Source organism: Corvus moneduloides, chromosome 2 (assembly GCF_009650955.1).
Source record: "Corvus moneduloides isolate bCorMon1 chromosome 2, bCorMon1.pri, whole genome shotgun sequence".
In the NCBI taxonomy this organism is placed as follows: Eukaryota; Metazoa; Chordata; class Aves; order Passeriformes; family Corvidae; genus Corvus; species Corvus moneduloides.
In genome coordinates this window covers 120,236,355-120,248,943 of record NC_045477.1, presented here as the reverse complement: position 1 = coordinate 120,248,943, position 12,589 = coordinate 120,236,355, and the positions used below count along the sequence as shown (strand labels likewise).

The 12,589-nt window shown below is 46.1% G+C and overlaps 1 protein-coding gene and 1 long non-coding RNA gene across 2 annotated transcripts in view; one reads left to right on the top strand and one right to left on the bottom strand.

The window, feature by feature from the left end:
- Positions 1-3,758: 3,758 nt before the first annotated feature.
- LOC116436769 lies at positions 3,759-5,601 on the bottom strand. Its single transcript, XR_004237060.1, has 3 exons — positions 5,516-5,601; positions 5,334-5,430; positions 3,759-5,243 (listed from the first exon to the last, which is right to left on the bottom strand). It is a non-coding gene; the product is annotated as an uncharacterized LOC116436769 (long non-coding RNA).
- Positions 5,602-6,556: 955 nt separating this feature from the next.
- Positions 6,557-12,589, top strand: part of IGSF5 (immunoglobulin superfamily member 5) — a 28,877-nt gene continuing 22,844 nt past the window's right edge. The window contains exons 1-2 of the mRNA XM_032101091.1: positions 6,557-7,289; positions 9,174-9,375. Coding sequence (XP_031956982.1) covers positions 9,318-9,375 — 58 coding nt within the window. The 5' untranslated portion in view covers positions 6,557-7,289; positions 9,174-9,317. The remainder of the gene's footprint in view (positions 7,290-9,173; positions 9,376-12,589) is intronic.

The following is a 12,589-nucleotide window of genomic DNA, read 5'->3' as shown; positions in this document are numbered from 1 at the left end:
GGGCAGCGACATTTTCAACTCAATCAGAACCCTGTCCAGCCTGGCCTTGAATTTTTCCAGGGATGGGGCATCCACCACCTCTCTGGGCAGCCTGTTGTGGTTTTCCTCACTCTCATTGTAAAAAACTTCTCTCTCATATCTAGTCTAAACTGACCCTCCTTCAGTTTAAAGCCATTACCTCTTGTCCTATCACTACAAGGCCTTGTAAAAAATCCCTCTCCAGCTCTCTTGTAGCCCCTTCAGATAATGAAAAGGTGCAATAAGTTCTCCCTGGAGATTTCTCTTCTCCGGTCTGAACAGCCTCAACTCTCTCAGCCTGAATATCAAAATAAAATTCACTGCTCCTCTACAGGAGAAAGCCAAAATACAGCAGTGATTCTGCTACACAAAGAGAAATTGAATGTCTGAAACCATCTCTGCCAGAGCCTTACGGTGTCTTACTGAAAAAGAGCAGCTTTCAGTCACAGACCTGGTATCACAAACACAGTGCAGAGGAGACACTGATTTAAAAAAAAAAACCAAAAAACCCTTGGCATTTCTACTTGGTGATCTTAACTGAATGCCCAAAGGGAGCAGCAAGATGTCAGTCACAAGGATGTATTTCATGAAAATGCAAAGGGGAAGCAGCTCTTCCAATATCACACCTACTCTTCTGGTGCCAATCTTCTCTCATCATGACAGTGCCACTCTGGATCGTGCCTGTGGGTCACTTGGGGAATATCCATTAATATTCTATTTTCAGAGGTGTGAGTATGAATGTTTCTCATAACTGGCAGCCCTTGCAAAATCATCAGGAAAAAAAGAAAAGCTTGGGGGTGTTGGACAAGATGATCTTCAGAAATCCCTTCCAACCCTAACAATTCTGTGTGATTCTGTGTGAAAAGGGGTTTCATTCCATAGCCCCACAGTAAGTTTCCTGGGAAGTCCTGTGGGATTTGGAGCCCTGGACACAGTGTTTGTGTGTGCATACTTCTGACAAAGCTGCCCATTTGTTCATCTGATGTGTCCAGAGCTGGACTTACTGTGCTTGCCAGAGAGAGGTGTTGAGCACCAGTTTTAAAGGAGCTCTGGATAGATTTGCACTTTACCTGAACTCCTTGAAAAATCTCATTTTCCATGTAAGCTTCAGGAAGTCTAAAAACCATGACCCTAAGCAATAATGAAAAATGTAATCATGATTATGAGCGTAGAGAATGTTTCCATTTCCTTGGCACATTATCACGCATTGAAAAGTTCTTTAGAATAAACCAAAGGATAACCACAGAAATTAAAGCTGTTTGAACCAGAGACAAAGCATTTCTAAAGCTAAAGAAAATGTTGCCAGGGGAACTGATGTATTAAAGAGCACTAAAAATTTCCTTCTCAGATTTACACTCCCTCTGACAGCACCAAAGCTGCATCTTCTGTCATTCTGTGATAAACTTTCTTACTTCATCTTGCCTGAACTCCGTGATGAATGCCTTCATCTACCTTCCCTGGATGATGACATTTTCATTTTCCCAGCTACAAGTCACCGGTTTCAGTGCTGGAGAGGAGAAATGCACCTGGCAAAGGGTGGAATGGAACATGGAATGTGGTTCACAAGGAGTGCTGGCAGAGAAGGACTGGAGAACAACATTCCAGTGTTGCAGATTTACTCAGGCCAAATAAAAACTGCAAGGATATTCGTGCCAAAAAAAAAGTGTTTAATCCTGTGGCCTCCTGGGTGTAAAAGTCTGGAAGAAGATTATGTCCAAAACTTTCTTCATTAAGGGTCCACAGCAGTTCTGCATAGAGCTGTGGCTTAATTATAATCACTGAGGAAAAAAGGAAAAAAGAAATATAAGAAAAAATCAGATGAGTTAAATTGGTGTCACAAGGTTTTTGAGAATTTATCCAGGCCTAGATCCATAGCAGCATAATTTCATGAATCTTTACATCAAGGCAAAGATTACCTGACTTCTTTGGAAAGAGATAAAGCAGGATTCCTCAGATCAGTGGGAAGCATCCTGGTGAGATTGGTCTCAGCTACTCTTGCAGTCTAAACCAGGAAGTCCAGTCCAGCCCAGGCTTTCAGACTCCTCTGGAGTCAAAATAAGGAGGGAGACAATGGGGGAAAATGCATCTCAATGTTCACAATGGTAACACGAAAAGGAAATGGCCCAGCCCTGTTATTTCCAGAGCTTTTCCTCTAAGCTTCTGATTAAGGAAAAAATGTGGCTACATTAACAGATGAATTAAAAAGATTTTGAAAAACCTGTTAGAGACAGAGACGGGTCTGTGTGTCTCACTTAGACTTCTACAGCTAACACTAATAAAATCTGTTTTGCATGAGAAACATGACTTGCAGAGCACCAAATATTTTGGCAAACAGCAGAGAAAAGAAGTAAGAGCATAGAAAAAGGGGAAAATAGCGGAGTTGGAAAAGTTATGGCTTAGCATCTCCTTGGGCTGAGTTGCTACTGGAGAGCAGCATGCTGTAGGCAGCAAGATAGAGACAGCTAATTCAGTCCCTAGGGCAGCTTTCCTCCTGCCTTTTCTAGGTGTTTCAACTCCCCTGCACTGCATGAGAGAAAAGAACATTTATTTCTTCAATAGGGAGCCATTTCTCAAAATCCTTGTAATGGTCAAACTTCCTTTCAAGCCCATTTTCATGAAGAAAGGAAGAATTTTATTCCTGTTTCTAGCATCGACCTTAAATCAGCTTTAACCGGTAAGTGGCTGCTCTCTGCTGTTCTAGTGCTCACACCATCTGACCATATTTTCTTTGACTCAGCTAAATAAGCCATAATACAGCATGGAACTCTAGGGCCTGGTGATCTTACAGATGAAGGTGTCTAAATTTTCTAGGTGTGTTAATTTTCTATCACAGGTGAATAGAATGGGTTGGGTTGGAAAAGACATTAAAGATCATCTGATTCCAACTCCTCTGACACGGGCAGGGACATCTTCCACTATCCCAGGTGGCTCCAAGCTCCATCCAGCCTGGCCTTGGACACTTGCAGGGATCCAGGGGCAGCCACAGCTTCTCTGGGCACCCTGTGCCAGGGCTTCCCCACCCTCCCAGGAAAGAATTTTTTCCTAATATCCAATCCAAACCAACTCTCCTTCAGTTTGAAACCATTCCCATCATGACAATTTGTCCCCCAAAAAAAGAAATCACACTTGTGGCCCCAATGGCAGTGACAGAAGGTTTCACCAAGCGAATCCCAGGAAGTCCATTTCCCTCAGAGCTCCTTGCGTGGGATTGCACAGCAAGCTGTGCAGACATATGTTCCAGCCTCACACACCCCAGAACAAAAAATGGGGGGGGTTGCTTAGGAGTTCACAGTGTACACACCATCCAGAAATGGGTTTGGAAGGGTTGGGGGGGAAAAAAAAAAAGGGAGAAAATCATCCTACTCACCAGCAGAAGAAAAAGGAAAAATTGGAAAGAAGTGTCTAAGGGAACTGGAGTGGGAGGTAGGACTCTGCCTGGTGTGCAGGCTGGTGATTCACAAAGTGACCCAAATGCTTTTCCATTTAAATCAGGCTGGCAAACTTAGGACCTGGTCTTTTGAACATCATGAACAGGCATGCACCTTGTTCTCAGAGGCTGGGGACTCGGACACTTCACCATGCCTTATCCCACTGCATCTCAACCCAAGGTTTTACTCATCCCAACGTTATGGTTCATTAGGAAAGCCAAAGGAAGGAACCGACAAAGGCAGTAATAAATAATTAATAAAATATCAATGCTCATGCTGGTCTTTTCTAACAGAAATGATTTTGTCCTTTCTACACTGAGGGGATGGGAACGAACCTCAGAGCAGCTTAAGCCTACCTGAAGAGCAATTAGAGAGATGACAGAGCCAATCTCTCCTCAGTAGTGCCAAATGATAGCTTTGTAAATGTTTTCAAAGCAGCTATAATCCTTTCCAAAGCGTTTCTGTGAAGAGTTTTCTTGATTAATTCAAGCTGAAAATTCACTTTAACCTTCTGCACTTTTCCTGCTTGGGCAGCCAGAGATGGAACGTGCTCATTAGATGTTATTTATTCCTTTTCTTGCTCTAGCTTTATTCAGACACACCTGTATGGAAGGCATTTCAAGAATAGTGGTATTTAAGTTGGTGGAACAAGAGTGTGAGATTTTTAGACTTTAAAAAAGAAGGTGTTTGTAAAGTCAAGAAAATAGTAACAAAAGTTATCACTGGTCAAAAAAACTCTGCCTGCAGGTTTCACAGCTATTTCTTTTAACAAGTCAGGGTGATATTTTTTTCTAATAAAGCAAAGCTTTTAAAATTTATTTTCAGAAATTTTTCACAATTCCCCAAACTGAATGATTCATTTCCCTTTGCTGAACTGAACCTTTCCAATTTGAGTCATTTTTGCATTAATTTCTACTTGCTACTGTTACTGTGCTTAGTAGGAAATACAGTGCAGAGAAGTTGTATGTCCCTTTTTTACAATTTAAGCTTCCTGGCAGATGGACTCATCATAAAAATCTCCTCAAGTGTCACATCAGCTCACTGACCAACAATGGCATAAAATGCAGGATGCAGTTCTTGGAGGAAGACAAAGGCTGTCAGAACATCTCAGAGGCAGCAGGGAGCACACACACCCCCTCAGTCTCCTGGGGCCATCAGGAGGAATTTCTTCACGGAAAGGGTGATTAAACACTGGAAAGCACTCCCAGGGAGGTGGAGTCACCATCCCGGGAGGTGCTCAAGGAAAGACTGGACGTGGCACTCAGTGCTCTTGTCTGGTTGACAAGGTGATGTTTGGTCAAAGGTTGGATTTGATGATCTCAGAGGTCTTTTCCAACCTAATTGTTTCTGTGACTGTGATTCTCCCCAGTGACGCCACAGCCTGATCCATCGCTGCCCTTGGCCTTGTGCCCTGGATGGGCACCTTATTTTTACACGCAGAAGATTTACCTGAAAAGTCTTACAAAACAAGTCTTACAAAGCCTGGTCTCCAGCCCTACCCTATCTCCTTCAGCTGCAAACTGGGCCCCCTGGAAGCTCCCAGCCCCTCGCCCTGTCAAGGGTTGCTGATGGACCATGGCTGTGGGTGACAGTGACCACTGGCAAGGGCACAGCTGGCACAGGCCCTTCTGCTCTCTGCCATGCTGTCTGATGCACTTTAGCAGTGGGATGTGCTCCAGGCACATCACACTCACCCCACCTGTGCCATTATAACAGGGGACATTCATTCCAGGCACCATCGCACTCACCTGTGTCATTATAATGGGGGATATCATTGCCAGGCAATGTTGCACTCACCTGTGTTGTATAACAAAGGAAATTGGCACTATCACACTCATCTGTGTTGTTATAACAGGGGGAATTGGGGCCAGGCACCACTGCACTCACCTGTATCACTTAACAGGGGACATCCACTCCAGGCACCACTGCACTCACCTGTGTCATTATAACAGGGAACATCATCGCCAGGCAATGTTGCACTCACCTGTGTTATATAACAGGGGGAAATTGGCAACATAACACTCACCTGTGTCAGTATAACAGGGGGAAATTGCCACCATAGCACTCACCCGTGTCAGTAAAATGGGGGAAATTGGTACAATTGATGCCTTTTCCTGGTCTTAAAATCAAGAGTCAGACACGGTTAGAAGGGGGAAAGGGATTTTACCTTGGTATTTCTTTTAAGGATCCTTAGGTGCACACATCCAGGTCATGTGCATCGAGATGCACCCCGCCGAGTGTGTGTGTGTCTCCCCCAACATCGGGTATAACATTATAGGTTTTACTAATTAGCACATCTATCAAAGATTCCCCAATGAGAGGCTCAAGTGAGCCCCCCTCCCCAAGGAACCTTCCCCTGGATGGTTCTCTCTTGGTTTACAGAATGTGTTCTGGAGAGGACCTTGGGGTCTGGGGCACACTGATCCCTGGCTACGAAGCTTCTAAAATGTTGAGTCTCTCAGCTTGACAAACAAGTCCAAGAATGTAGGCAAAAAGCACTGAGAATACAGAAGTTGTAAAAAGGTATAACAGGGGTATAAAAGAAAAGGCAAAAAATCATCATGGCATCACAATCACCCTCACCTGTGTCACTGTAACGGGGGCACTGGCACCATCATACCCACCTGTGTCATTATAATGATGCCATGAAGATTTTTGCCTTTTCTTTTATACCCCTGTTATACCTTTTTACAACTTCTGTACTCCTAGTGCTTTTTCCCTACATTCTTGGACTTATTTGTCAAGCTAAGAGACTCAACATCTTAGAAGTTTGGTAGCCAGGGATCAGTGTGCCCCAGACCCCAAGGTCCTCTCCAGAACACATTCTGTAAACCAAGAGAGAACCATCCAGGGGAAGGTTCCTTGGGGAGGGGGGCTCACTCGAGCCTCTCATTGGGGAATCTTTGATAGATGTGCTAATTAGTAAAACCCATAATGTTATACCCGATGTTGGGGCAGACAGAGATAGACTCGGCGGGGTGCATCTCGATGCATATGACCTGGATGTGTACACCTAAGGATCCTTAAAAGAAATACCAAGGTAAAATCCCTTTCCCCCTTCTAACCGTGTCTGACTCTTGATTTTAAGACCAGGAAAAGGCATCAATAACAGGGGGAAATTGACACCATCGCGCTCCTCGGTGTCACTGTAACAGGGGACATTCCTTCAGGCACCATCGCGCTCCTCGGTGTCACTGTAACAGGGGACATTCCTTCAGGCACCATCGCGCTCCTCGGTGTCACTGTAACAGGGGACATTCCTTCAGGCACCATCGCGCTCCTCGGTGTCACTGTAACAGGGGACATTCCTTCAGGCACCATCGCGCTCCTCGGTGTCACTGTAACAGGGGACATTCCTCCAGGCACCATCGCGCTCTCCGGTGGTTGCACACCCGGAGGCCCAGAGCCCTCTCCTGCTGCCGTGCCCGTGTCCCGTCCCGGCCCTGCGGCCCTGCCGAGGATGAGGCGCGGGCATGGCGCAGCTGCCGGGCTGGGCGGCCTGAAGCTCGCTCCGTGTGTCACCGGCCGTGCCTCACTTCCTCCCCGGGGCCCGGTTAAACATTGACAGGCGACGGGGCGGAGGGAGGGAGAGAGGGAGAGGCCATCCCTGCGTGTCACGGGACGGTGCCGGGCACGGCCTGCAGCGAGGCACAGCTCGGACCGGCCGCCCTGCCCTCAGGGACGGTGTCCCCAACACCTGAGGGACGCTTCCTTGGGACAGCAGGTGAGGGCTGGCCCAGGATCCTCGCTTGGAACACCTCCAGCCTCCTGCGTGGGCAGTGAGCCGGACCTGTTGTCAGACGGAAAGCGGTGGGGGATTTCAGCACCAGGGATGTGAGCCAGGTAAACCCTCTGCAGCCTTTATTTGCTTCCCAGCAGACGGAGCTGGTGGCTGGAAGATAATTTAACCCTTGTCCCTGCTCCTGCCTCAACAGGGAGCTTGCCCTGGGGCGGCAGGGGCGTTTTGTGGCTCTATCTCTTATTCTGCTTCCTGGCATTTGGGGTCAGTGTCCTTTGTGGGGTGCCCAAAGCATCCAAGCCCCTCTCTGGATCCAGCTGCCATTCCTCTAGAGTGGTATTATCCTTGTTATTATCCCCTATCTGTGTCGTGGATGAGGGAGGGAGCAGGCTCAGAGCAGCACTGGCAACATGAGTCACTCTGTGCACCTGCAGAGGAGCGGAAAAGCAGCCCAGAACAAACCCCAGGTATTTAATTCATCGTTGGCCAAAATATCCTGTTTCATCTGGGGATCGGATAGTGTTTCCTGGCCCTTTAAAAGTCCATTTTGAAACAAAGTAAAACAAAATATTATAGATCCTTCCCTTTCCTGTCTTGCTCTACTTCACCCTAAGCTGTTTACTGATTTTTGTCCTGGGTTTGGCACAATATTCTAGCCAGTATTCTTCACCATACAAAACTTTGCCCAGCTCAGATTGCTTTGGGTGCAGCTGGATTTGTAAGTGGAGGTATGAAGGCTGCTGCGCTGGCTGGAAATCCTGCTTGGTGTTACAGCTTCCTGGAAAAGGGACCCAGCCCTGTGTTTTGGATTTGTTTCCAGGTGTTCTACTCGGGCTGTTTCACTTCATATGACAGATGATACCTGCTCCTGTAATCCTGACTGGTTTATGCATATGCCGAGAGCTGTCACAGTGACAGAGCAAGGAGAAATCCCTCCAGGCTGTGCACAGTCACCCTCCCTCCCCACCCACTTGCTGGGGACTCCTCCATACGTAAAATGTGGAGGTTAAAAACCCCCAAACCTTTCAAAATGCACTAGGAAGACCCAAACCAGTCTTTGAACGAGCAGGTGAAGAAATCATCCCGCAGGTTTGGCTTAAAACATTGATTCATGACAGGGCTGTCCTGTAGGTTCCCAAGGTAAACTGAAAGCTTGAAAAACAGGAAAATGTGGCCCAAGATTCTGGCTGAGCCTGCCAGATTCCGGGCAGGGAACGGAGCTCCGGCACAGCCTGGTGCTGCAGCTGAGCAGGAAACTCAGGGTGTCTCTGTGGTGACACTAATTTTTATGCACTGCACAGTGCTGCCACAAAGAACACCCCTGGAACCAAGAAACACTTTCCTGACAAGAAATATGGTCTGGCCACAAAACCCCATCTTCTGGCGTGGGTCCCTTTCATAAAGGCAAGCTTCGGTTGCCCAGACGAGGAGTTTGTAAACCAAGCTCAGTCAAAGCCTCTCCCACATATTTTGAGGGGGAGGAGAATGATATCCCACAGGTGAATCACGAACACTGAAAAAGCAGAAAATACGGAAGTAAGGTGGTGTCTCACACCCAGTATATTATTTCTGACCACGGTGGAGAGCTGCTGGTGGTTTATTTTGGGGTATAGAAGGCACTCTCACGTTCTGAGGAATAACTGTGGGGACCTTCTTTGCACTATCAGCCTTTCTGAGGGCTCAGTCGGGGGAGCTGGGAGGAGATTTTGATGTTTCTCAGCCTCACAAATGCAGCAGCTCAGAGAATTATTTTGCCAGTTGCTCACAAGTAACTTTAATGATGCAGCTGGAGCTGCCCTGGCCCTGTCAGTGCTGAAGCAGGAGTGTTGTAACAGCCAGGAGGGACTAAGGGATGTGAGATCTGCAGGAGTAATTTTCTCTGCTGAAGAAAGTTCCTCTGTGTCTTTTGAAACAGTTATTTGAGGAAAGATTCTGCTCTGCTTCCCAGCCCTCCCTCATTCAATCTTTTCCCCTTGTTGGCGATACAGGTCACACAAAGTCAGCCTTGTCACAGGACCCAAAGCAGCGGCTCATTCCTGAGTTTCTCGATAAGTTCTGTCCTTCAGCTTCTCCTCAAGCATGCAGTGACCACTGGTGGCTTCCTGTCTCAGGGACCAGGAGAGAATGCTCCAATGGAGAGCTTCCAGAAATCCATTTTACTTCCCCTAATCCTGACTGCCTCGCTGCCAGGTAGGACACGTTCATAACCTGTGACATGAGCCACCACGGACAAAATATGGGAACTAATTTTAATGTGGTGTAAATGGCCTTTGCTGATGAGTTCAGACTGAGCAGTCAGTCACAGAGTAGGATTATTTGAACTGTTGGAAAGGGGGATGTTTGCATTTCAAGCCTGAATGAGCTGATGATTAAAAGTGTGCTTCAGTGTGAAGGACTGAGCAGTGTGTGGGGTGGGGAGGAGATGGGGAGGCCGCCCTTTTTCACTTCCAGTTTCTCCCTCTCCTTGTTTTTCTCTTCCTCCTGTTTGGGACTGCTTTTGAGAGTGCATCTGTAGAGAACTCAATATCAGCAGCTGCTTTTTACTTCCAGAAGTAAGTGCAAATTATCACTTTGCTAGTTTACCACCAATGTGCACTCCACATGCCTGAGTTTCAAAGTCAATTCAGATTAAAAGTGTCTTGGTGGCAAAGCTTTAGAGGAAAAGTGAATATTAAGTGACTAGCTGGGTAATGGAGATGAGGCTGATTTTTTATTTTAATTATAGTCTAGCTGGAATTTTAACAGGCTCTGACAGGAACGAGCTGCAGTGGGATGAGGGGAAAGGTATTGTCATGGATTAACAGTCAGTGAAAGGAAACACAATGCAGGAATAAACACTGAGTTTTCTGAGCTGTGCTGTTCCCAGTGGAGCTGCACAGGGATGTGTGGTATTCAACAACCTGGTGAAGAGGAGGGAGCTGTGAGGTGGCAGACTTTGCGAGTGGTGCAGAATTACTTAGGGCAGCCAAATCCAAAAAGAGACTTGGAAGATTTGCCAGAAAATGTCGTGATGCCAGATGAGTAAGTAATAAAGGCAGAGAAAGCATTCAATGCAAAGCATCTCTTAACTGCAATGTCTAGCGGGGAAAAGAATAGATGTCTTGGAAAGAGAGAAAATTGCTGGAAAAGGGAGAAAATTTCACCATTTAATGTCTTCAGCAAGGCTGGTAAAATGAAATCTGGCATTATGTAAATCCACAGAAAGGTTTTATCTTGGATATTGGCTGTCTTCTTAACCCTTCCACTACAGAAAGGACAGGTTAGGTTTGAGCAAGCTACAAAGTGTGACAGAGCTGATCAAAGGTAGAGAATCAAAGAATCATAGGAGGGTTTGGGTTGGAAATGACTTCAAAAATCTTCCAGTTCCAACCTTTCACTAGAACAGGTTCCTCGACGCTCCATCCAGCCTTGAACACTTCCAGGGATGGGGCATCCATGTGAGGGAAGGATGAGGAGGCTTCATTAGACTGGGATATTTTCCTGCTTGTGAAAAAGAATAAATAGTGAAAATGTATTAAAATAATTAATTATATGGAAGTGAATGGTGAAATGATTATTCACAGTTTCTCATAACAAAAAGAATTCGTGGCAAGCAGTAAAAGTATCTGAAGGTTTAAGGCGAGCCAAAGCCTGTTCTTTTCTCAGAGCTTGTAGTTGAATAGTAAAGCTCATGGTCACTGGGTGTGGGGGATCCCAAATTACGAGCAGGCTGAAAAAACCTAGAAACAAATATCATAAAGGGTAGATCCATAGGTGCAGAAGCAATTATTGGCTCAGGAAGCCCCTGGATCTCTTCTTTTTGGGCACTGGGAAGTTCTACCAGGGACTGCTGTCAAACAGTGAGTAAGAGAAGAGAGGAAGACTCGCCTGGGGGCTGTGGAGAGGTTTGTGTGCAGGTGGGAGGAAATCAGTGTTGCTGAGCATCGGGAGTCTGGTATTACTTGACAGAAACATCCTGTAAGCATTTAAAAAATCTTGTTAACATAAGCGAACAAGCCAGTCCCTCTCTGCAGGCTTTGACAAGCTCTCACCTACTTTGGCTTTCAAAAAGCTCAGCTGCAGGGCTGTTGGGTTTTGAAATAAACTTGAGCTGTTATTTATTTATTTATTGTTGTCTGTTTAACAGTTCATAGCAGAGCTGTGGCTGGAGCAGTGGGCCACAGGTGTGGGGCAAGGAAGAGACTAAAGAAAAAGTGAAGAGAGAAAAGAATTTCAAAGAGACTGGAAGGAAAGAGATGTAGGAATTCAAACAGATCATAGGGGCAAGGGAGGAAGAGAGATATTAGATACAAAAACTGAAGGATGAAAAACAGCATTTGTGGAAGGGCAGTATGGGTATAGAGGGGGAGATTATTTTGAAATACGATAATGAGGCTGGAAAAAAAAAAGAGGAATCATTATGGCAAAAGGATAAGCCCATGCTGTCCTTCTCTGTGCTGCATCCAAATAGGTCACTTACAAAAGAGGAAAGACAGAGCCAGCAGAGGACAGGAGGGAAGGAAGAGAAGGTAGCCACATCTCAATGCCCTTGTTGTTGAAAACTCCGGCATGGAAGAGTGGTCCTTTGGAGTTAACTCAAGTGTGGAAGAAAAAACATTGCTGATGAAGGGCAAGGGCTGCTCTGTGGCAAATAAGATTCCCTCAGTGCTGGCATCATCCTGCACAAGATGCGTTTTCATTCCTTCACAACCTGCAGTGGTGTGACAGTGAATTTGTGTGGCAGAGGAGGGAAAACACCAGCTCATAAAGGAGTTGGTTTGTGCTCTGCACGCTGCTGGGAGGGACTGAGCATCTGGGACACCATAAGCATTTAATTTAAGGAAATTTTCACCTCTGGTGACAGCTCCATAGACATTAGTGATGTGCCTCAAAGAAGGTGTCCTCACTTTGTTCTTCAAAAGCCAAGGGGTGATCAGGGAGACGGCCAACATTTCCCTGCTGCAGGGATGGTGTTTGCCTGGGTGGGATGTCTCCCTGCTCGTGTGTGGGGAAGCAGATGTTAAAACAGCTGTTAAGAGCTGAACACGTAATTCCTGTAAAGTGCAATGAAAATCTAGCCTGAGGCCTTAATTTGCTTAAAAGCAACCATCTGCAAGGTATTTTTGAAGCAGGATGTAAATGAAACCAGTACTAACATTTTCTCCCCAGTGCATGAAGCAAGGTCCAGCAAAAGGACTTCCAGCACTGGCTTAAGGCATTGGTAGCTGAGTTTAGATCCCATTTCTGTCCTGAATGTCCTCTTTGACCTCACACAAGTGACTTTACCAGTGTTTGTGCATGGCTCGGACAATGGAACACGCTGTTGGTTCAGGACTCCATGTGCAGGATAAACAATAAAAGCAAGAAGATAAAGAGGCAAAGGTGAACTCACCAAAACCATTCAGGCAACAGGTGGAGAAAGCTG